A 25597-nucleotide genomic window follows, 5' to 3' on the forward strand; every position below is an offset into this window, starting at 1 on the left:
CAGATGGACTCCACCACCTGAGGGTGGAGCCTCCACTCCCCGGGCCTCAGCCCCTGTCTCGACAGGACGTCTGCTCCCTGATTCAGACACCCGGGAATGTACACTGCTCTGAGGGACAGCAACTTCCCCTGTGTCCACAGAAGGATATGCCGCGCCAATTTGTACAAAGGGCGTGAACGCAAACCCCCCTGGTGGTTGATGTACGCGACTACCGACGTGTTGTCTGTCCGCACTAACACATGATGGCCCCGCAGGTGAGGGATGAAACATCTCAGGGCGTAAAACACTGCCATCATCTCTAGGCAATTTATGTGCCAGCTGAGCTGTCTGGCCCCCCATAATCCATGAGCCAGATGGCTCCCCATAGTTGCTCCCCAGCCTGTGAGGGAAGCATCCGTTGTCAGTGTAACTCGACGGTACTGAGCCCCCAACATCAGTCCTTGGGAGAGAAACCATGGTCTCTTCCAAAGATCTAAGGCACGAAGACATCTGCGCGTGACCTTGATCAGACGGAACGGGTTGCCCCTCGGGGAAAACCCTTTGGTTTTGAGCCACCACTGTAGCGGTCTCATGTGAAGCAGCCCAAGGGGTATCACATTGGACGCTGCTGCCATGAGCCCCAACAACCTCTGAAATTGTTTTACAGTGTGTGACTGGCCTAACTTCACTCTGCCTACAGCCAAAAGAATGGATTCCACACGAGCAGGGGACAGATGTGCCTGCATTGTTGTTGAATCCCATATAACGCCAAGAAAAGCTGTCCTCTGTACTGGAGAGAGCATGCTTTTCTTTGCATTTAGCCTTAACCCCAGTTCTCTCATGTGGGTCAGCACAGCATCTCGATGCTGCGCTGCCATACTCTCTGATTGGGCTAAAATTAGCCAATCGTCTATGTAGTTTAAGACACGGATGCCCCGGAGTCGTAATGGAGCCAGCGCTGCATCCATGCACTTTGTAAATGTACGGGGTGACAGAGATAGACCGAAAGGGAGAACCCGATATTGGTAAGCCACGCCCCCGAAGGCGAACCTCAGGAATCTCCTGTGTTGCGGGAGGATAGATATGTGAAAATACGCGTCTTTTAGATCTATCGTCACAAACCAGTCCTCGGATCTGATTTGTGTGACGATCTGCTTTATAGTTAACATCTTGAACTTTAGTTTTGCAACAGACCGGTTCAGATGACGTAGATCTAAAATCGGACGTAACCCCCCATCTTTCTTTGGAACTATGAAATAGCGGCTGTAAAACCCTGACTCCCTGTTGTGAGGAGGAACACATTCTATGGCTTCCTTGCACAAGAGAGTTTCTACTTCTTGTTCCATTGTTAGAGTCTGCCCAGCACCCACTATGGTAGATAACACGCCGTTGAATTGGGGTGGCTGGTTGCAAAACTGAATTTTGTAGCCTTTTTCTATTATTTGCAGAACCCACTGAGACACGTTTGGCAGGAGTTTCCACGCTGCCAAATTTTCTATAAGGGGGACCAGCCTCTCGAGACTGGCTTTTTGTGTACTGCTTAAACTTTTCCCGGTGCCCTGAACCAAACTGGCAGGGTTCAACCTGGGTGATATTAATGCCTCCCTCCTCGGAGAGAGGTGTTGCGTGCCCCGCGCACGAGGCACACAAGAATATGAAGCCGCTGTACCCCGAAACACACACTGCGGCGGGGTTAACACACTGGCATCCCGAGGGCATCGAGGAGAGACGGGCACCGTGTTGTGAGGTGACTGCCGGCTCTCCCCGATTGGGGGCTGCCCTCGGAAATATGACAATACGTCCCTCAGGACTTCTTTTTAGCCGACGCCTTCCTCGCCATAATAACAGCCCTCAGGTCTGTTTTCTGCTTGGATGATGTCTGAGTGCGACCGCCCAAACCCCAGTTTTTTTGAGGGGGACCACGAGTGGCAACACTATGCTTTTGCGATGCTCTATATGATGTCGATGGCTGCTCCCGCCCAGCAGCCCTATAATCAAGAGCACGGCGGGGGAGATAGCGTTCGAACGCCGCCGACTGCTTACGAGCCTCCGCAAATCTCTCGACGACAGTATTAACGGCATCGCCGAAGAGACCGGAGGGCGCAACGGGCGCGTCTAAGAGAAAAGCCCTATCTGAGGTTTTAAGCTCGGACAGATTAAGCCATAAATGGCGTTCCGTGGCTACGAGAGCTCCCATCGATCTACCCACGGCTTTCGCAGTTTCTTTAATCGCCCTGAGTGACACATCAGTGACTCGACGAAGCTCTTTAAATAAATCAGACGTACCCCCGCCTCGGCATCTAAATCTTTAAGCAGTTCTGCTTGGTACGCCTGTAAGACAGCTAAGGTATGCAGTGAAGCCCCAGCCTGCCCTGCAGACTTATAAGCTTTACCCACTAAAGATGAGGTTAACCTAACCGGTTTCGTGGGAAGCGAAGGCGATTTTAATGATGACGCCGCAGCGGGGGAGAGATAGCTCGCAAGCGTCTGCTCCACCCGGGGCATCGTTAAATATCCGTGCTCACCCATCCCCACAATGTTGGAATACATGGTGGCGTGAGGGGTATGAACACGGGCTGAATACGGAGCTTTCCATGATCCCGACAGCTCGCTGTGGAGATCAGGAAAGAAAGGCATGTTGCGCCGCGAAGGTTGAGGTTTCTGTTTTAAAAAGCGCTCATCTAACATACTCTGAGGACGCGCGCTCTGTGTCTCCGCCGGCCAGTCTAATTTTAAGCGAGCCACGGCATTAGTGACAACCTCCATCAAATCATCGAACGCGGGGGACGAATGAGAAGGCTCCTCAGCGTCCACCACGTCCACAGACATAATATCGACTTCCTCGGACAACGATAAATGCAAATCTGGGCTCCCGCCCTGGGCGGAAGAAACCGCAGCGCGTGCTTCCGAATCCAGAGACGGGGCACTAGATCCCGCGGGTGAAGGCTGAGAAAGGGGAAGACCCGTCTCAAGCTCGTCCGCGAGATCTAGTTGTGATCCCCACGATCGCAGCTTCCGCTCTGCCTCGGCAGCAGCGGGGCCAGAACCGTGGGGAACACGCGGCTCCCCACCCTCCTCGAAGAGTGCGAGCCGCGAGCGCAACGTACGGAGCGGCATCCTTTCACAATGTGCACAACCACCCCTCTCAAGAGATGATCGTGCGTGTTGTGCCCCGAGGCACATAACACAGAGACGATGCGAGTCCTCGCTCGTAATGAAACGAGGACACGGGGAAGCACACTCCTTAAAACTTTGTTTGGACTTAGACATGATAATAACACACACTCGCTTGCTGAGGCACAAAGAGCTGAAGTTGGCTTGCCGGGTGCTCTTTTTATAGCTTCCTGGTTCCCACGTCACCCGCCTATGACGTGTCACTTGACCATTGGACTGATTTGACATACGTGCTTCAGACGCAATCACGCAGAGGGCGTTCCCATAGCGTAGCTTCGGCGACGCAGCTCGAGTTCCCTCGAAGGGGAACACTTACTTTGTGATATTAAGAACACTGTCATTGCTGCAGTTATACTTGACGTCGTCGCTTAACATTTTTTCACAGCGATCAGCTGTAAAATGTTTTGGTCCTGTTCGATTTTCGTTGACTTTGAGTAATTATGGAAAGTTTTTCATAAGATCCCCTGGGGTTAATGTGTTATCATGACAGAAACTTGATGCTGTCGGCCCGGGCAAACAAGCACCCATCTCCCAAGTGCCTCTTGCGTAAATTATTAGATGTTGATGGCTTACGTTTCTTTCCCGTCATAGAAAACCATCACAGGCGATGCTATTAAGTATTATTTTATTTTTGTTTGTTTGTTGATCATGAAGTAAAAAGCAGATGAGGAAAACTAGGACTCCGTGTACTCAGCGCGCCTCCATTGTTTGTTTACATTGAGTGAATGGTGCGCTGTAATTTCTGGAACGGATTTATTGCGTTCTGTAAAAAAGGAGGAGTGGCGTTTATTGCGTTTTGGGAAAAAAGGGAGAAAAGATGACAGAATAACACGGAGGATATTGGATTTTGCGTAAAATTAAGAATTTACTTTTTAATACTGACCTGATATAATACTGATTCTGGCAGTAACTCATTTTTTTCACAAATGGCATTTATTGCGTTTTGTAAGCAAACTCTTCATATGTTAAACAAAAGTGAAGTCACACTACTTGGACAAAAGTGAAGTCACTCTATTTTAAACAAAAGTGAAGTCACACTACTTGAACAAAAGTGAAGTCACTCTATATTACACAAACAGAAGTCACTCTACAGTAGAGGTCTTCTCGGGTCCAAAGAAATGTACCCAAATCACTTTATACCTGAACCCGATGTGCATACATTTTTTTTTTTTTTAAAAGACCCGATCCCAGACAAACCTGAGAAAATTAGACCCTAGTCCGATCCAAACCAGCGACAAATTTTTTAACCCGACTTGACCTGAATGTAAACGGCACCGGCGTGTGTGCAACAGCAGTCAGACAGAAAGAAAGCCTGCTGGTCTCGCTATATTATACCCGACCTGTGTCTGAGGCACAGGTGAAACTTTTAGACCCGAACACGATCGGGTTTTCAGATCTAAGTGGACCCCTGAAGACCTCTGCTCTACAGTATTTTGCACAAAACTTAAAAAAGTACTCCATATTAAACAAAAATGTAAAAGTTCTACCTTCCACTTTTTCGTTGAAGCCTTTTTTACCAGCTGTCAAAACAGGACACATAAATAACATGTCTGAAGAGGAAGACGCTATGCCTTTCATTTTCTGTCATGGCGCTTGACGCAGAAAGCTCTACCTTTCAACCTCAAAAAATATAGTGTCAAGCATCCTGCATGACGTCTTCTGAGCTGCCAGATGAGTAGATGTTTTTAATGCAGATTTTAATCTTTTCCACACCACTGAAGTTACCCCTTTGGGAACGACACGGTCGTGACTGGAATATGAGTTGCCGCATTTGTTTGTTACTCGCACAAACACACACCATTTGGGATTGCCTGTCGATGAACTCACAAAAGGACAATTTCTAGCTTCTTGTCATTGGCCCTTGCTTATTTTATTGTTATGGGTGCCATTCAAGATACATTAGCTTCATTAAATTCGAGAGAGTTGCATAAATTGTCCAAACGTGAGGTCTGAGCAATGAACATAATTATGGCTCTGAACTAATGAACCCATTGTGTCTGGAAATAATGAAACTATTTCGCACTTGCCTTTCCTCTCTTCAAATGATTCAGTATTCAACACCTCCTCTTTGGTTCCCTAAAGATTGTAAAATCTATTTTGATGTGTATTAATTACTTAATGATAAGTGCACGCTTTCAAACAAAGCATTTATTTACAGAGCTTATAAAAAATTAGGAAAAGCACTCAAACCACTCGAGACGCATGCGTTATAGCTTAAAAGATCTACGGATCATCAACCAATCAGCATTTCTCTTTCACTGATTAAAAAGTACTGGAGTGCTAAGAGCGAGCGGGTGCTGTGATTGGATCTGAGAGATAGTGATTGGTTGTTTCCTAGTTGCGGTTTCTCCAGTCCTTCAGTTCCTAGGCTGACTGCACCTCCTCAGGATTCATGAGGTACTCTCACATCCAGGGAGGGTGATAATGAGATTGGCTTCAGGCCATCAAACTCACCTTTTTACTGCCTCTGCCATGTCAGCTTACTGCTAGACACACACACACACGGAGGCATTCACAGGGCGGGCATGCTTCGCTACTTCATGTATACAATTGCAATCACCCAAATCGAGTCTGAGGTGAAGTGCAAAGTAAACGAATTTTAGTAAATAAATTGTATTAAGGATTGTTCCTTCAGGCAGAGTGGGCAGTGAGTAAAGCTCAGAATTGCCATACCCACATAACAAAGAAGATGCTAGGTATTGCACATTGTGAGAAAGATTACAACGTAGCATAGGGTGTCCTCCAGCCCTGTTTCTAGAGGCAAACTACGGATGCATGTTTTGTAGATAAAATGTAAGGTCCTTCTACTTTACCTGTTGAGAGGATCCACAACTATGGCTCTGGGATGAGACATATCTCCCTCCAAAAGAGTCTTCCTGGTTTCAGATGCCCTTTCCAGCCTGGCCACGCTGATGGTTTTCCTGTATCCATCATTTGTCCAGTAAAAATTGTTCCCAATCCAGTCCACTGATATGCCCTCCACATTATCAAGATCTGTAAGTGCACGTCAACTGCATTAAATTCACAGAATGTGCAGTCGTTCCATTTTGTCTTAGGTTGGCCTTCTTAAAGGGATGTTCCACTTTTTTGAAAATATGCAAATTTTCCCGCTCCCCTAGAGTTAAACATTTGATTCTTACCGTTTTGGAATCCATTCAGCTGATCTCCAGTTTGCACTTTTAGCTTAGTTTAGCATAATCCATTGAGTTTAAAACTTGACTCTTCTGTAGTTACATTGTGTACTAAGACCGACAGAAAATTAGCCGTACAAGCCATATCTGACTAGAAAATCGCAACTTTTAATTTTCCGTCGGTCTTAGTACACGAAGTAACTACAGAAGAGTCAAGTTTTAAATAGGAAAAAATATCGAAACTCTTTGGTTATTTTTTAGGAGCGATGCTGATGGTCTAATCAGATTCTATGGATTGTGCTAAGCTATGCTACAAGTACTAGCGCCAGACCCGGAGATCACCTGAATGGATTCCAGAACAGTAATAATCAAATGTTTAACTCTAGGGGAGCTGGGAAATCTGCATATTTTCAAAAAAGTGCAATGTTCCTTTAACACCTTGTTTACATAATACAGTATAGCAAAACTGTTCCTAAACTGAATATACAAAAACATGACTTTTCTGAAATACAAATATTTTGATAATCACCATCTTTGAGAATTGTTTCCCGGTTGCTTCCATCAACCTTTTGGCGGCCAATCAAAAAACTTGTAGTGTCTGCGAAGTAAATGTTGCCTGTTTCAGCATGATAGTCGAGGGCTCTCGGGTTTACCAAGTCCTCGATTGGAACCATGTGTTCACTGGAAGACTTTACATTCATATCCAAGCCACGGATTATCCCAGGTCGCCCCTTTCCATAGAAGAGGAAAAGGTCTTTTTTGGGTTCTGCAAAAGTAAAGTGTTTACAATAAGATAAAGTGCTCTAAAAGTCTTTCCATGCCATCTAATGTTTTCATTTAGGTTAGGTTTACAATATAAATCATAAAATATTAATCATTCCCATTTATTTGCTTTTATTCAACTTACCCCTAGGCATGACACAGATCACAATCTGTATTTAGAGCTCATATATCTGTGACTCTATTTTATATACAGTTTCAATAGGGCTGGGACCATTAATTGTGCTATTCTGCTTGCTATGCTTCTCAATGAATTATGGTGAAATGTCACTACATCCAAAATCCAAAGGGCGCTCTCATGCAAAAACTCAATATACAGGCAGAACATGGAAATGCCTATAAGCTAATTTATATTACTGATCTTCAAATCTTTTCAGGTATTTTCATAATAACAAATAATATTTATAATGATTATGTTTGACGAGTGTTGCCTTTTCAAATGCATGTTATAAATAACTTACACTCAGTTGTTTTAGATAGATAAGGACTTCCTACTGATCTAACCCTTACGGACATTAACCATGGTTTTACTACAGTAAAAAAAAAAAAACATGGTTACTGTAGTAAAAATGGTTTTGCTAATAGTAATCAATACACTAAAGAACATGGTTTATTTCATAAGAAAAGAGCCTTAATACATTAAAGAGCTGTGCATAACATCACCTTGGCAATTCAAAATTGATTCAGACAGGTGTTATTAGTATGAATTGCTAATAATCCCCCCATGCAGCCCTAATATTTAAGCATATTTTCTACCTTTCATGTCTCTGTGTCTAGAAAACCCTCTAAAGAGTGGTTTACCTAGAACTCCCTTTCACAAATTACCCAACTGACACCCATACTTGGTATTATGGGTGGGACGTTTGACCCTAAATATGCTACAGCTTGTAATTTACAAAGCCTAACACTAGCATAGGCAAGCGCACTAACATAAAGAAATGAATGGAGCAATCAACCCCACTTAGCATCCCCAGGCTAAAATTATCTTGATTGAGAGGATTCATTTGTCAAGCCCCAGCAATGATATTTTTGCTCATTGGGACTTTGTTTAAACAATAAATCTCCTGTTGTCAGATTAACAAAGAAGCACAACAGAAGCCAAGGTTATCCATGGGTCTGCGCCAAACTCATATAAATTAACCTCTCGTCACAGTGGGAATAACAGAGGGCGGCCCGATCTTTCTGTTAAGCAATAGACAATATGCAAAGGAGGGGCATTCTGGGTAAAGAGAAGGACCTCAGCTCAACTGTACAAGTATCACTTCAATTTATCATCCTGAGTGGGAGAGGTCAATTACCTTGAAGACAATTAAACGCTTTGAGACCTGGATATCAAACAGCATAGACTGATGGACGAAGCCAGTCATTGAGCACAGCTTCTCATTAGGATGGAAAGAGGATGGAGTGGAAAGAGTGAAAAGTGGGATGTGAGATGGATTCATTAAAACCAGTCCAAGTTAGTTTAGTTTCATTTTTTAGTACTGTATACTATGCTGAACAAGGACATTTCATAACAGATGTTTACATACAATAATAAATGATATGACAAAAATCACCCACTTTACATACCATATTTTTCCGACTATACTTCGCTCAGGAATATAAGTTGCATCCGTCAAAAGTGCATCACACCTGACGTTAAGTTCCAAGACCCAACAAACTATGAAAAAAAATGTGACTTATAGTCCGGAAAATACGGTACCCTTGATTTTTACAGTTTTAAAAAAGCAAGGTTGTCTCAACCAATGGCCGCTATCACTCTAAAAACAAACGGTGCTATATAGCACCAAAAGTGATTCTTTGCTCGTAATCATAGAAGAACCATTTTTAGTGCCATATAGTACCGGTGAAGCACCTTTATAGCACCTGTGTAGAACCATATAGGGGCCATATAGCACCACATATGGTTCTATATAGCAGTAAATGGTTCTACACAGGTCCTTCAATGGTGCTATACCGGTGCAATATGGCACTAAAAATGATTCTTCTTATATGATTACGACCAAAGAACCACTTTTGGTGCTATATGCTGTTTTTAGAGTGAATGGGCCGTTAGGTTGTTCGCAAAATTAAGAAAATAAATGCTTAAAGCCGCCAGGAAGTGTTCTCTTCGTGTCGGGGTCCTGATCACCTTGTCAGTTTGTTCTGCAAAACCATCTGCCTAGGCTGGTTTTAGCTGGTCTTTCAGGGGGATTTTTAACCAGACTGGTTTTTGCTGGTTATAGTGGTGTAGCAGGCTGGTTTTAGAGGGGTTTTAGACACATTTTTGTTGGTCTTAGCTGGTCAGGCTAGAAGATCAGCTGACCCACCAGCTTTAACCAGCTTGACCAACCTAGAAGCTTGGCACGCTTGGCTAAGCAGGTTGACTGGTTTTAGGTTTAAAATACAGTAGAAGTAGCTGGATTAAGCTGGTCCTCCCAGCCTGGCAAATCTGGTTAAGCTGTTCTTCCAGCCTGGTCAAGATGGTGAGTAAAGGTACATTCACATTATAAGCGACTTTGTGGCTGTGTGTTGCTCGTCTCTTTCAAAAGAGGTTTTTCTAAATCTGGTTGTCATAAACAAATGAGTAACGTCCACTCCAGTAACTGACAAGAGACAGATGACGTGAACTCCACTGCTTCGTCACTCCCGAACGTCGCTCATAATTTGCATAAAGTTAAACATTTCTCAACTTTGTCACAAGACTGGACACGTCCCATCCAGTTGCCAATGGTCACTGTCGCTCGTGTCGCCAAAAGTTGCCAATCTTCCTTTGAAATCAATGAGATTGTGTCGCTCTGCTATTACCTAGTCGCCGCTAGTCTGAATGCAGCTTCAGCTGGTCTTACCTGGGGGGTCAGCTGGTCTATCAGCCTGACAAAAGTGGCCAAAATCCCTCTGAAACCAGTCTGGTACCATCTTAACCAACTAGAACTGGGCTGGGAGACCAACTGGTCTTTACAATAGGTACATAAATAAAGCCAGTAGTAAAGTGGTTCAGTTTTACAGTGTTCGGCCTTTTCATTTCAAGGACTGAAGAGAGAAGGGCACCGAGCAGAACATCGGGGCAGACGCATAAATCTGAACCATCTCAAGATGCCGAGCTCTGTTCATTATTGCCGTCACTTAATGCTTAACTCAGGACCGTCATTAATTGACCCACAGCTTTCATTGTCAGCTAAGTAAAATGTCCATTGATCAGGAGGCTATACGTATAGGAAAATGGCAGTAATGGTAGCAATAAATCATTCCATAGGCAGTCAATAAAATAACATCGCATCCACATGAGCCAATCTCTTTAAGAGTTGATCTCAATCTCTGTCCATGTGAATCAATGCCAAGACGGCCGCAAATGCAGAACTTCTCAATCTTACCGTAATAGTGTAACAACACATACATTTCAATTTCCAGCTCCAGATAGCTGACGAGAATCAAATAAACGCAACACATATTCCATCATCATTTCTGCAGGGATGTCGTGACCTTAACTGTCATAAAATCATTGTCTGAATATTTTTATTTCACTTTGGCGGCAGAGAACAAACATGTTTTGATGAATATTTGAAGCAACTGACTCTTTCAGAACAACACGTTAGAAGGTGTGACATCCATCACCCCGACCGCAATGTACGGCGGAAAAAGAAGCTGATAAAAAGTTTTACTGACTCTTGCAGGACTGGCCGTCGCTTCCCAGGATGAATCCGGTTCGACAGCGGCAGCTTCGGGATTTGTAGCTCCCACTGAAGAGGCAGATGTGCGAGCATCCTCCTGGCTTGCCATAGGGGTCGACCTCACACGCGTGACCCTTGACTGAGGAGAGGAAACTGATGTTATGTACACGACTTGCATGATTGGCAGTAGACAATCCTTTTTGGTCTTGGATTAATATTTTTTTATAAATCAGTTCAGATATATGTCAGAGGAATGTTGTGCTTGGACCAACAATAAGTGTTCATCCAGGTACAAGTCCTAATCGGCTTAATATATTATTAAACTCAGTGCACATGAAAGAATATCTTTCAGTTCAAAAACCTAACAATCATCATATAAATTATAGAAGTAAATAGATTTTCAATCCCAGATGTACTGTAATGCATGCAATGCGTACCTGATGATACTTGGTATGACAGTGATACATAAACTGTACAATAAAATTGGATGCTGTTTAGATCTGCCAAACATACACTTTACCTTTCGGTTGACTTAGCTTGTGGTAAACCCGTATTGTTTTTGCATTTCCTATGCTGGTTAGCGTCTCCGGGTCCGTGACATTAAAGCGATTTATCCGTAAGACATCGGCCACCGCTTCACTGGAGGGTTCAGAGCGAATTGCGTACAAGTAGTCCTCAAAGACAGCTAATCCATGCAGGTGAGCCACCTAGAAAAAGGAGCATTGACTGTTTAAGGTACATTAGAAGGCTGTAAAACAATCACTTTACAATTTAAGTGTTGTACACTTTGGGTTTGCTCATATTTGTAAGCATGAAACTAATAATAAGTTATTTATTTTCGAATGGAGACACATTTCTAGAGATTTCTGAATGTAACTGAATCCGGTATTCATTCATTCAGCTCGGGCAGGGTCAGTCAGAGTGCAGTTTTCCCGGGAGACTTCTGGATTGTGTGCTGTGACTGGAGCCTACATGCTATAACTCTCCCAGTGATGCCCATGTGACAGGAGCAAACCACGACCACTGAACCCTGACCATAAATACAGGTACATGCACACAAAAATGCACCATAAGCCACTAGAGACAATACCTCCTCCCTTTTTCCTACTTATAAACAGTATGGAAGATAATGCGGATCAGAATGCTGTGGCCGGTGAAATTCACACTCCAGTACTCAACCAGAAAAATCGGAAACCTCCACTCTATACCCCATAAGATATTCTGACACTTAAAAATCAGTTTTTACAATAAAAGACAAAAAAACAAAGCAAGTGTCATCTTAAAACTAACTGTATGATTTTTTTAACACTTCTTAGCCAGTTTTTAACCAACTGCCAAAGTGATTTTACTGAGTACAAAGTTAATTTTCATAGTTAAAGAGTTTATTAATTGTTTTTAGCAAGGCTTTGAACCGGTTCATGGAACCAAAATGAAAACCAGAAACGTTTGATATTTTGCAAGGAACAGAAACAAAACCAGAAACTTTTTCAAAAATATATGTTCCGGAACAGAATCGTTTATTTAAAATAATGGAAATTTTAAAATAAAAATTAACCGGTTAATATTGGATTTTCGACCTCATACTGTCTCATACTGTAGTCCATTAAATACATTTGATGAATAACAACATAATTTTTACTTAATGTGGAGCGACTTAATGCTGCATCTTCTTCTGAAGCACCATTTGGAATTCATCCTCCGTCTGTGTGTGTGCGCAGATCTGCATTTTTTCCCGCTTTTATGAAATATTTGGCCCGCCTCAACCCGCCCCGCAAAACTGTATCTATTTTTACAATCCTCACCGCCCTGCGACCATTAAAATAGACATACTAGGCATTTGTAATGTAATTAAAAAGAGGCTTTATTTCAGCCTAAAAGTGCTTGGAAACAGCCATTAGATTACATCGTCCTGTAAAGTGGCAACAACATACGCGAATGAACCATAGAAACCAGCATGGTCATATTAATATGTGACCAGTCACGGAAAGTAGGGACACAAGTCGGATCTGGGCATTTTGAGTTATTCACAGATTCTGAAAGTGCAGTTTTTTAAGCTTTCCAACGATGTGTAACACATGGAAATCTGATAGATTTGGAGAAGTTGTGGCCATTTGAATATAGGAACTCAGAAATACTCAAACCGAGAAAATCGAGACGAAAGGGACTCTTCTTTTCAGCTGGGGGAGACAATAGGGCTCATTTACCTCTCATTTAGCTAAGCCATACCCCCTGTAAAACCCTTTTTGAGATGTTCTAGCATCATATGTAGTATTTTATGACCAAATTACAACACGCAAAAATAAACATGACTCTTTTTACCTTTGTGGGGATCACAAATCGAATCCAGTCTATTTCAGATTATCCAATGACCATTTTTGTCCACAAATGCGTATAATCCGTGAAATATAGATTGTTTACATCAGATTTCGCATGAATGTCTGGTAATACAATATAATATATAATCTGAAGACTATTTAAATCGTAACATGTAAGGGTATATGAGCTTACACATGAACCCGCCTTCAAAGTTTGTATTTAAAATAGGGAAGTAGTATAATAGATCATCCAAACAGCGCCGTCGAAAACGGAAAAAAGATGTTACCAATCGCTCACTCGTTCCTCCATCAGCCAATGACTTCATGGAAAATATTGATAGACAAAACATGTAGCCAATTATATAAAGAATACAACTATATCTGTGTAACTTCTGTGTGTTTGGACTCATGCTGCGCTGCAAGAACTGACATAGAGATGACGTCAAAGTACCGCGAGAGCGAGTCGAAATTAAACTACTCCGTAAGATTTCTTAAGAGCTCTCGCGGTACTTTGACGTCATCCGACTGCGGCGCCGCATAAAGTCAGTGACGCGGCTGACGTACGATGCGGCTGACTGTTATTTGTTCCGCCCCAGCTTCTTTTCTTTTTCTTTTTTGTGCGCCCGAGCTTTACAGTCTGGGGAGACGCACGCTATGAGTTTGAAAAAAAAACAAACTTAGCAAACATGTCTGAGGAACAGGGCAGCCGCGTCACTACAGTCACGTGACTTCACGCTCGAGCCGGAAGAGAAGACAATGCTGAATAAAGTCGTAATTCTGCTATTTTTGGACCAAACTGTATTTTCGATGCATCAACACAATCTTACTGACCCACTGATGTCACATGGACTACTTTGATGATGTTTTATTACCTTTCTGGACATGGAAACCATACATAGATTTTCAATGAAGGGGATAGAAAGCTCTCGGACTAAATCTAACGATAAAACATCTTAAACTGTGTTCCGAAGATGAACGGAGGTCTTCCGAGTTTAGAACGACATAAGGGTGAGTCATTAATGACATTATTTTCATTTTTGGGCGAACTATCCTTATTTAGTAGTCACGCTGTTCACTTTGGGGGTGGAGGCGAAAACACAAGCTTATACAGTATGTAAATATACACACAGACAATGACGCCCCCCGCTGCACGCTAGAATCTCCGGAAAAACAAGCCTATTTTAACCGCAAAATGTACGCTTTTAAATATACAAAAACTGCTATCTCAAACATGGAGAGGCTTCTTCGTGATCTCAACTAACAGATTCTGCAATAAAACAAAAATCACAAATTTTGAAAAAAAAACTTTGTTTCTCATTTTCTCGAAACTTGTGCTGCCGACTTGTGTTCCTTGGTTTCCGTGACGGGTCACATATAGAGATATGATAATGATAAACATTTTCAACATTTACAAAGCAGCGTTTGTATTATCTATTCACAAATTCCCTACCTTAATTTCTCCCGCAGATCGTCTTTCATCTTTTATTTCTTCGTTTGTTTTGTTGTTGTTGCTGGCAGCGGGAGCTACTTGGCGCTTCCGTGACGTGACGGCAAAGGTTTGGGGATATCAAGTTAAGTTGCGGAAGTTACGTTGCCATGTAGGCCTACGTAATTTAACCTTATCAAAGAACGTAATAAAATATTTAAATATATATTTCCAAATATTTAATATATATGCTACAGGGAATTAGACGCTACATATCTGTTTTTTAATTTAGTTTTTAATGACCCGCCCCAACCCGCCCTGCATTAAAGTTAGAATTTCTTTACCCGCCCCCAACCCGGCCCGCGGGTTATGAGACGACCCCCGCATCACCAGTGTGCACGTGTTTAAGTGCACTCAAAAGTGCATACACGGAGAGACGCGTTTCAAAAAGCAAGCAGACAATCTTTCTGTTCTTGACAGGACACAAACAAACAAAATGATTTCAAAATACCACAGTATTCTTTTTCTAATAAAAAATTATTTAAGTTGTTTTCCAATAAATGACATGCCAGAAATTGTCCTTGTCTTAATTCATGTATAATGCTGAAACAAATGTAGGCATGTCAGAATTACAGTTATGCCTATATAATGTAGCGTTTTAATGTTTGATGACAAGATAGAGACTTATGTAGACTAATTAGTTTAATGTCCTAATAATCAGCCTACTTATTTGTATGTCCCACAGCTGACATGGAACATTATTAACCGGTTCGTCAATTTTAGGGTTGAACCGAAAACCGGAAATGTAAAATACTGTTTCTGTTCGGAACGAACCAGTTGGGAAAAAAATCTGGTTCAAAGCCCTGCTAAATAAGGAGGTGTCATCACATAATAAAAAAAAACAATTAGAAAAATAATAAAGTCTAAAAAGAAGGTACACATTTCATGCATAGCATAGCCTTTATTTTTCCATGGAAATTAAATGTGTAAGCAACCTCTCAACAATACGACGTGGCTTGCATTTATGAACACTATTTAATGCACCACCTGCACACGATGATCAATTTCTCTTTGTGCGTGTCCCTTTCTGTAACAATACGGTCTTTGGGTTACTTAGCTGAGGTGTACTTTTGAATAATAATGATCCCTAATTACTGTTCTCTTAAGTGCACTTCAGGTAAAATATTCAAATGGTGAATCTGTTTCATTGAACCTCATCTCTAGCCTAGCCTGTGTATTCATTTCAACTAATTAAAAGCCTAAAAAAATCGAAATGCATATGAAACCGTACAGATGTGGGAACTAGTGGACATAAACGCCATTACCAATTAATACCTGAAATCAATCTGTATACAGCTGTGTACATTTCTACTTGACCTATCAAGGACTAGCCTAGAGATTAATCTTGGCCAACTCCTTAATTACCTACAAATTTTGGTAAGCATCCTTTTGTTGACATTTAGGGCTCTATCATACTCCCGGCGCAATGCAGCGCAATACGCGATGCAAGTGTCTTTTGCTAGTTTCAACCCAGCACACTGATCATTTTCACATTTAGCGCCATGTTGTTTAAATAGCAAATGCATTTGCGCCCATTTTTGCGCCCATGGCCGTTCTGATCTAAAAACGATGTGTGTTGAGGCGCATTGTTGACACGTTGCTATTTTGAGGCAACTAAACCAGATTACGCCATTGACCAACTAAAACCTGGTCCAAAGCCTAAATTCTATGACTCAATAGTGTTTTTATTATTTAATGAGCGCGTAAGTAATATACGCCTATAAACGGGACAACAACGCGGGTTTGCTTATCACACACATGGATGCGCAGCAGCACAAAAAAGCTTTTAAATATGAAAAAGTAAAGCATTCAAATGTAAAAGATTATTATTGAGTCTCTTGGATATAAATGAGGACTAATTATGAGACGTTAGAAGGTGTAAAGAGCTGCTCCACCTGCAGCCCGGTAAGTAAATGCTTTGCTTTAAAAAAATGCATCTGTTTTTAAATGTTTTTTTAAATGCTACCCTACGGATTTATTGTATATGATGACTCTGTACCTGTGGATATGGTGAGATGAGAAACATTTTTAAGTAATGCTTTAAAAAAAAAAACTCATGACGCTGTCCGAGTACTGACACGGCACTCTGCACGTTTTTAAAATATTTATCTCCTGCTTGTTACAAATAAAGTATTTTTAGAGTACAAACCTTTTCTTACATACTTGTAAATTATTTTTTGATTATATTGGATAGCCATACATTTACAGCAATTAAAAGCCGGCTATTTTTACTTCCATGACTAAAAGAAAACGGGTTTTAAAGGTTTTAATCCAAAAAATAACTGGCTTTTAAAGGGGATGAGAGCTGAGACTCTCATTGGTTTATTGCACGTTACGCCTAAAACACACCCATTACTCATTAAAAGAAAAGGAACAACCTTTTTTCGACCATGTGCTCGGTGCATAAACCTTTTTTCCTGTCGTTAAATTAGCAAAAGTGGATTCGAACATGCCCATTTAGACCATACGCTGTGCGCTTTAGACAATGCGATTAGATTGTTAAAATAGAACCCTTAGAGTTTTATATGCACCTCATCTAAGAAAATAAAACACTTTTCGAGTATTAGTAATACTTGTTTAAAAAATATTTTATGCTATTTTTCTGAATAGCAAATCTTTTAAATCCACCCACATACTAGTTTTGTGTAGCCAGGCTTTAGTCTAGCAGTGAAATGTCTGGTTATCATTCCAGTTTTTCAGGCCACGAACCGCCCAAAAATCAGTTAAAAATGAGTTAAGCGTAACTCAAATAAACAGTTCTGCTTCTGAAATTTTAGCATGCATTACGCATCAGTCTGTGACTAAAAGGACTGTGAGCAAAATCCCTAACAAACATCAAAAAGACAAATGTGTATTTATAAAGTACTTACTTGATATCCCTGCATGATAGTATGTCTGTTTTTGCCATTGTAATCCACCATCTCAATGTAATCCAGATACGCGTCTGCCCAGTACACTAACTTCTTAATCAGGTCCAGCGTCACTGCAGTTGGCCGCTCAATCTTATAATCCACAATTCGAGTTCTGTTGGTACCATCCATGTTGCAGCGTTCCAGTTTGGCCACATTTCCATAGTCAGTGAAGAAGAGCATACTGCAAGAGATGAAGAACAACAGTGAATGACAACACAATGACAACAGAATTACAGTTTGTATGCTCTGCACTTCTAGGAATAAAGAACATAATACTTTGAAACAAAGAGCACAAGTATCTGTATCTATTGGTATCATTAGATGTCATTCTAAGTGATTGAACATCGTATCGGCAGGAATTTGGTATTGCTTCATCACTAATGTAAACAAATACTTTCTAGGCGGATGACAGAGCATCACTAAGCTACAAAATAGCCACTTGCAAAAAATAGCAAGTGGCTATTACTGCAAACAAAAAATTAAATTTGCTTCTCAAATGAGGGAATCTAACAAAGTCCCAAAGTGCTGAATATCTCCAGAGAAGCAGACATACAATATATAAAAAATCTACTGTAAAGAGCTTTTAAAATCATTGAAAAACCATCTTGTATTCTGTTGTTTTTAACAATTCCTTACAGCACATGCCAACCGTTCTTTCCGAGTTTTATCCCTTTAGGATTAAAGTTGTGAAACTAATTAAATGTTTCAAAGTCTGACTTTTAGTTTATTAGAATATTAGTAAAATATTAAAAAATTAAAAACAATTCTTACTACCTAAGGGTTCTACATTCTCACCCTCTTCCTCTTGGACAATCTTTTTTTTTTTTTTTTTTGGAAGGGTAAAATAATTGAACATTGTATTAGTGATCCCCTCCAGCCTGCCAACAATAAAAAGCTAATTGAGTTTTGTAGCATGTGCAAAGTTCCAGGTAACTGCAGTGCCTTTTACTAACTTTTTTGTGATTCTCAGCCATATTTTTTTAAAGATTCACATTGGTTCAGACACACACTGCAATACAAGAAAGGTGTTCAGCATTGTTACAAAGAGAACAAATAAAACAGGCTATTATTATTTTGCCAAAAGAAGTCAATAAAATTGAAATAGTAGACAGAGATTTGGAGGCTAAAGTGAATCTAAAGAATCATCATAATCAGCATCCGTCTCTTTCTCTATTTCTCCCTCGCTCTCTCTTTCAGTGTGCACATCTTCATCCATCATATCAATGCCACATATCAGATTCAAGTGCTGTTAAATATCTTCTTTTAGCTACACTTGAGGAAAAGCCTTCACACGCCAATCCATAATAGTATCCACATTTAATTTTGAATTTGTTACTGTAGGCCTTTCAGCAAAATGGTGAACAGTATGATGAAAATGTCAAAGAACTTTATGTCTGAATTTTATATAGTTTACCGTGCATAGAGTTAAAAACTATCAATCATGTTGTTTCTCATACATTTTAGTACGATCTGCTTTCACCCAGACTTTGTGGGGTTAGGGATGGGGGCTAATTTATGCTTTTTGGATAATCAAACGCTTTTGTATGATTCACATTGTTCAAATTCATACGAAATCACAGCATGTAAAATAGGTACGAGATAAGGGGGTGTGCACACCAAAGCATTTAGGCTGGCGGGTGGTGCATGTTTTCATTTATTTTTAATGGAAGCGCTGCGCTTTTTAAAAAACAGCAGCAGTTGCTGTGTTTTGTCAGCACTGAAAATATTCAGTTTTGGGTGAAAAGCTCAACTTGTCAATATCACTTCTCACTCGGCCGTCCAATCACAGTGAAGGAGAGGGGACAAATACTACAACAACCAACCACCACATTGTTCAATGACTGATAAACCAAGCAGAAGTATCATAGCAACCAAAGTGCTCAGCTGGCAAGCGCCTACATATGGCATTTAAATGCTTTGCTGTGCACACCATTGCTGTGTTCACACCAAACGTGAATAGAGCGTCTGGCGCGAATGATTTTCCATGTTAAGTCAATGTAAAGATGTGTGTCTGAAGGTCTCGTGACGCGAATTTACTTCATTCACGCGTCTAGTTTGCTCGAATGACGCAAATTGAGTGTTGCTGCTGGAAAAGCGCAAGTTGAAAAATTGGAACTTTGGTGGAAAATTGTGCCGCATTAACCAATCAGGTGCATGCTCTAGTAGTGATGTGATTACAGGAAGTGAGCAGAGTTTCAAAAGCCCCTCCCATGACATGAATTTATGTGTGAATGTCTCGAATTATTAAAATGTCATGTGCGGCTTTCACCCGCGAATGAAGCGAGTAAACTCAAAATGTTTAAGCGTCCAACTACGCACGAATATTGTGTTTTTGCCACCTCTACCGCCTCTACCATGTTTGGTGTGAATCCAGCATAAGAGTGCAATGTTGCAAGGGCACCTGCATGTGTCCGTAAAACACCTATAAATATAAACCTCAAATACATAAGTAAAAAAAGCCTTTTCAACTAGAAATTTATACATCTAGATTATTACTACGTATTTTAGTATCTTACGTTAAAGCAAGTAAAGACATGTCGTTTCAAGTCACTCACTGTAATGCTTTTATAAAAGACAACAACAATATGATCAAAGACACCAATGTTAAATAAATAGTTATATTCATAATAGTAATAAGAATGTTAATATTTGAGGAGTTCTGATGCAAATCCCTCTTAGTGTGTCTTTCGTGCACTTAGAGGAATTTGCTGACAAATCCATGTGGCATTTAGTGGATTCAGCCAACAAAGCATTATTTCCAAATTGCCTGAGGTGGGTTTAAAGTGAAGGTATTTGATGATTGTATAATACGTGCCGAAAGCATTCGGTTAATATAATTGTCTCATTTTTGATGGAGGTGTTGCTTAAAGGCTTTTGCATCTGAGCTCTCAATTCTTCCAGCAAGTAGCACTTCTGAAATTTGTTTGATTTTTAAAAACTGCTTCTAAATCAAAATTTACAATCGGAACCATTTTATTTTATTAACATCATCACAACTCAGCATGTTTAAAACATCAGCTGCGAGATAAACACACCCATGATTATTCAATAATGAGACGACCACCGAAGCACAATAATATAATAAAGTAAAAACAATTCAATTACATTCAAAACTTGAATATTTTTTATACTGCTATTCAGCTGCTTCTGTCTGGGATGCATGTCTGAGCAAAACAAACATTTTATCCATCATTGTTCAATATACTTAGCTTTTTTTGATCTGATTCTAATAATGAATACAGACGAGACACTGAGGCAGAAAAGGGAAATCTGTGAAAATATATAATCACAATGTCTGCACAATGATAAATCAACAATGGTGGTTTGATAACCAACTCAATAAGCCAGACCAACAAGATATTCGCAAGCCAAAACACAACACAAACATTCATACATCTCATCAACTTCTTTAGACCTTTAGACCCAGGCTTTAAGTAATCACTGTAAGGTGACACAATGGTCGAAGCCGAGCCCAGACTGTTGGGGAGATTCATTACTGTGGAAAATAACTGAGCGGAAAATGCCCCCCTTTCTTTCACCAAGACAGATTACCAAACAAGAGAGGAAAAACAGCAGACGTATAAAGATTATCACACAGCTCTGTTTTCATTTTGCTCTAAATCAAATCCAAGTTTCCCACCTTCCACTGACTATAGTAACACATCTCTCACCCTGCTTTTTTCATTTCTGAATTGATTCGGGGAATTGAAGTTACACTTTGAAAAGTGAGGTTAAACTAAGTTCAGTCACATTTCCTGCCTGGGAGTTTTGCTTTAAATTAAAAAGCTACATATAACATAAAGGCTCTCCAAAAGCGGATGACGAAGGCAGCTTTATGAAAGCAGGCGAGAAAACACAAACAAAAAAGGTGGCAGGCAAAATATATCAAAACCGCAAATGAAACCGTGAGTGTTTCGTGAACTCTTTCCATAACTACCCCGCCTCATGCTGAGCCACTATTGCAAACTGCCCTGATTTCTTTTGTTTTCGCTCCATTGCTGCGGGCGAACAGGCCTCCTGTTCTCTCACCCTCCCGCACACATGCAGCTCTGACCTTAGCTCGCCAATTACACAAGGATGACGGAAAAAGCAGAAGTAATGTTGTAAACTGCGTTTAGTCTACACTACACAGAGCCTGAAGGTTTGACTCCAGTGTACTCTCCCACATCCACAGCCCTCGGCTGGAGCACATGAAGGAAACTGACCAGATGCACTGGCCAAGTACTTATGTAAGGAAGGGCATCCATTAAGTAATGTTCATGTAAATTTACCAATATCATGTTGTGAAAGCAAGCACTTGAGTTGGTAACATGCTCTTGATAATCCATAAAAGGCCACAAAAAGCGAATCACAGTAAATAGAAAGGAAACAAAATTGAGCCGAGGACGCTAAGTTACAGGCATTACTTCACGCAACAGCTTTGTTTTATATCAACACTCAACAATAGCATGAAAAAATAAGTGTGTTTTTGAATGTAAGGAGAAGAAAGTCAGCCTTATGATTCAATGGATATAGTTTATTTTTCCAGGGTAGCAGCGGAATTTTGCATGTGTGTTTGTTTAACTCTTTCCCCGCCATTGACGAGATATCTCGTCAATCAAGCGAAAACGCTTCCCCGCCAATGACGAGTTTTTCCGTCTGTCCGCAATACCGCTATTATCCACTAGGTGGCTATTATCCTTCCGCAACTTTTTAAACCCGGAAGTATTGCCCTATGGCAAGCTGCTGCATGTCCGTGTCTGTTTTAAAGATCGCTCTGAATGGGATCTCTATGAAAAGTCCGTCACAAAAATGGAATTATCTCTGCTTTTTGCTCAAAATGTTGTGTTTTTGCAGAAACCTACCCATATTCAAAAGCTGATTACAAAAGAACTACTGAAGGTTTTTTTTTTTGAAAGCAGAGGGTCTGTTCTTTCATTTGGTATATCGTATGTTTATATATTTGAAGAAAAACATTTTCTGGAAGACATTAAACTTTTGTGAAAATCATGAAAAATGCTGGCGCTGGCTGGCAACTTTTTTTTAAATGCTGGCGGTGAAAGAGTTAAATAGCTGTATATAGCATTATGTAGACATTCATCTTTTGTTTCTATGAAAAATATTCGTTAAGTTACAGTTCATTTTTCTGACGTGTTTCTGAAAGGACTTCACTGAGGGAGAGAGAACAAAACGCGCATCATGTTTATTTTCTTAATTTTGCGAAAAGCACAACATGCTGTTTTTATTGGGAGTGGACAGAAAAAAACTAGATAATTTAACGTTTTAAATGATGTATAAATCATATCTGTATGTCCAAAATCAGCAGAGTTATCTAAGTCTCTTTGGGGAGTGATTTAAAAATAAAGAGTTTGCGGCGCCCGCGCCGCAGCCGACCCCAGAGTGTTAACGCTGGATTTCATTGAAAAGTCCCAACCGGGTCTTGAGTTGCATGCGGTAAGAAAGACTTCTGTGTTATGTTGGAAATAGGCGCTTAAGTGCATATTATGTAAACGACACAAACATGTAGTGAATCATTAATCCAGTCAGTGTTGTATAAATTGTTGACTCGTAATACGCTTCTCTCGCCATTCGTAACACATTTTTTCATACGTTATCAGAAAGAATCGTAAAAGCTAATCTTGTCTTTTATAAATTTGAAAAACTAAAGAGTCTTCAAAGATATGATGGATGTAATACTACTCAATAGGTAGGGGAGAGCAGGGGCGAAAGTACAATTTTTCAGATAAACTTAATTTTAAAAGATAATGTTTTAGACTTTTTGCTGTAATCAATAACTCACAGGTGTTGTCTATCAATACCAGGTGGAATTTTGAAAAAATGTAAAACGACTTCAGTATAATTTCACTTTGAACATAAGTAGTGAATTGTAACTTTTGACCCTGTAAGCTGGGACGAACACACATATGTGAGTCAAAGGTTACACACTTTTTGTGTTACACTTGTTTGTATTTAATATACATTACTATGACCTCGTTAATATGTAACTGCAAACTTATTTTGATATTTATCTTTGTAAAAAAAATATGAAATTACATTTTAATTTTAAATTTCAGTTTTATCAAATGTTTCAAAAGCAACCAACAGTACAAAGTTAAATTGTTGAGAATAAAAACATTTTAACAGTTTGAACATTATGAAAACGAAATTAAATCAAATTAGAATAATATCAATTTTCACTTTTCGTTGAAAACACCTTTTTGGATCTACACGCGGAAAACGGTGAGTAAATAACGCATAATTTTTCAGCTCTGTCAAGGGTTTGTGTTGTAAAGATGCTGTCATAGTTCGGAATGCAGATGTTATCAGGGCTCGGAGAAAATCCCTTTTTTACTTTCGTCTCACGTTACTTTGCTCCAGTTCTCCCCTACTCCAAATTAACATCAGATATGCAGAGACAGTGTGTGCTATGGACGCTTTAAAATAGTAGGTTGAATTAACTTGCAAAACCAAGTTGATTTAACTTCATGCTGCAGGATCTTCATCTTAAAGTACTGTACGGTGAAAAAAAAAAGATCTTTCGAGGTCTGGAGCAGAAGCTTTAAGCCAGAATCATGTCTCCACATGCTATCCAAATGCACATGCTGATAACCTCATTAAGGGTGAGTACAATAAACCGTTGTGCTGCTTTTTCATGCATTATTACAGCTCAAAGACCTGCAGCTGGACGCAGCAAAGATGAAATATTGCTTCTAAAGATGTCCAAGTTACAATAAATAGTGTTGACTTATTTGTATAATGCGCAATTGATGATCTCAGCCAAATCTACACTTAGATTATAAAAGTGTTGTCTGCAGTTTTATTAGACACATGCGCATGGCCCTAATGCACTAACTTTCGGTCTGTGATAGTTTATTGGTCTGGCTAGTGGCTAAACTGACCTCTGAAACAAATCCCTTGTCAAAATAAAAAAAAACGACGAGGGGAGATAGCGAACATGGATCAGTGCGGAAAGAGGTTTGGCACAAATTCAAGGATCTGTAACTAACATTGTATACATTCATTTTAAACTAAGGTGACCAGATGTCCCAGTTTTCTGGGGACAGTCCCCCCCCTTTTTTTGTCCTTCAAAAATCCACAACAATAAAAAGCAAGAAAATTATTATCTGAATGAATAGTATGACTATGTTAGCCAATATTTACTAAATAAATAAACTAAGGAAAGTATAAAATGCTATATAGAGAAATGTGAGATACAAAGCAATATTGAGAAGAATTATGGCTTATTACTATTAGAACTGCCACCGATACATAACTAATATCTTCTAATAAAGACAATTCGACCCCCTGTTCTGAAGTAAATCTTTTACCTTCAATTATTGTTTGGTATTTACATTTATTGATCATTATTAAGCCAACAATATGTAAGTATTGATGTGTATTAATTTTACAACAATGTTATTAATAAATAGCTAATAATCTTTAGGGTTGACATCACTAATGTTTTCCGCGTTAATGAGGAATAAAGTCTTACTATATTTTCAGTTAATCAATAATCTCTTTCACGGTTAAAGTGTAATTTATTGTTAATATAGTATAACTATATACTTAATTCATCCTTAATTAATGCATTATTATGGACCCCTAAAATAAAGTGTTACAGAACATTCAACAAGGTTTTGTCACCGGTTTTTCTTTTTTTATAGTAAAAATTAAAGATTTCATTAATATTTTGACCACTGAACTAGGAAATATCCCCGCTTTTCATTTAAAAAATCTGGTCACCTTATTTTACACAGTAACATTAGCTCAGTATGCTTTAGATATGATTTGAACTAAGGTAATTTACTGGTAATTTAGCTTGTTATAAGAAATAATCTACTCGTCTCTGTTGTTATTGATTCTTTGTGAAAGTTTGGGCAACAAAAGCTGTTAGTTTTTTGTTGTGGCAGAGTATGGGAGAACCATTCATTGGTTCACCAAGGAAACTTTTTTTATGTGTACTTTTATAAGGTTTTGAAGAGTGTTTTCATGATCACAGAACAGAAAACATCATTTATACTAAAAAAGATGAATAGCTGTCCTTTACTAAAAAAACAGTGTATTTCGTCTTGGTGTCTGGTTTTAGTTTAGCCAGAATCACAGCATGCTAACAAAAGGATGACACTCACACTTTGATGGCCTGTGTCGTCCCTGCAGTCTTTAGTCCTATACTGAACATCGTACAATTTAG

At 39.8% G+C, this 25597-nt stretch overlaps 1 protein-coding gene across 2 annotated transcripts in view; it reads right to left on the reverse strand.

Annotated features, from left to right (window-relative positions):
* lrp1bb (low density lipoprotein receptor-related protein 1Bb) overlaps window positions 1–25597 on the reverse strand; it is a 379953-nt gene that overhangs the window by 197332 nt on the left and 157024 nt on the right. For both annotated transcript variants that reach the window (XM_065251976.1, XM_065251975.1), the window contains 5 exons: window positions 17386–17608; window positions 11235–11421; window positions 10710–10853; window positions 6814–7050; window positions 5967–6147 (listed from right to left, as the gene is read on the reverse strand). In XM_065251976.1, coding sequence (XP_065108048.1) covers window positions 5967–6147; window positions 6814–7050; window positions 10710–10853; window positions 11235–11421; window positions 17386–17608 — 972 coding nt within the window. The remainder of the gene's footprint in view (window positions 1–5966; window positions 6148–6813; window positions 7051–10709; window positions 10854–11234; window positions 11422–17385; window positions 17609–25597) is intronic.

This window comes from Paramisgurnus dabryanus, chromosome 15, assembly GCF_030506205.2.
Source record: "Paramisgurnus dabryanus chromosome 15, PD_genome_1.1, whole genome shotgun sequence".
Classification (NCBI taxonomy): Eukaryota; Metazoa; Chordata; class Actinopteri; order Cypriniformes; family Cobitidae; genus Paramisgurnus; species Paramisgurnus dabryanus.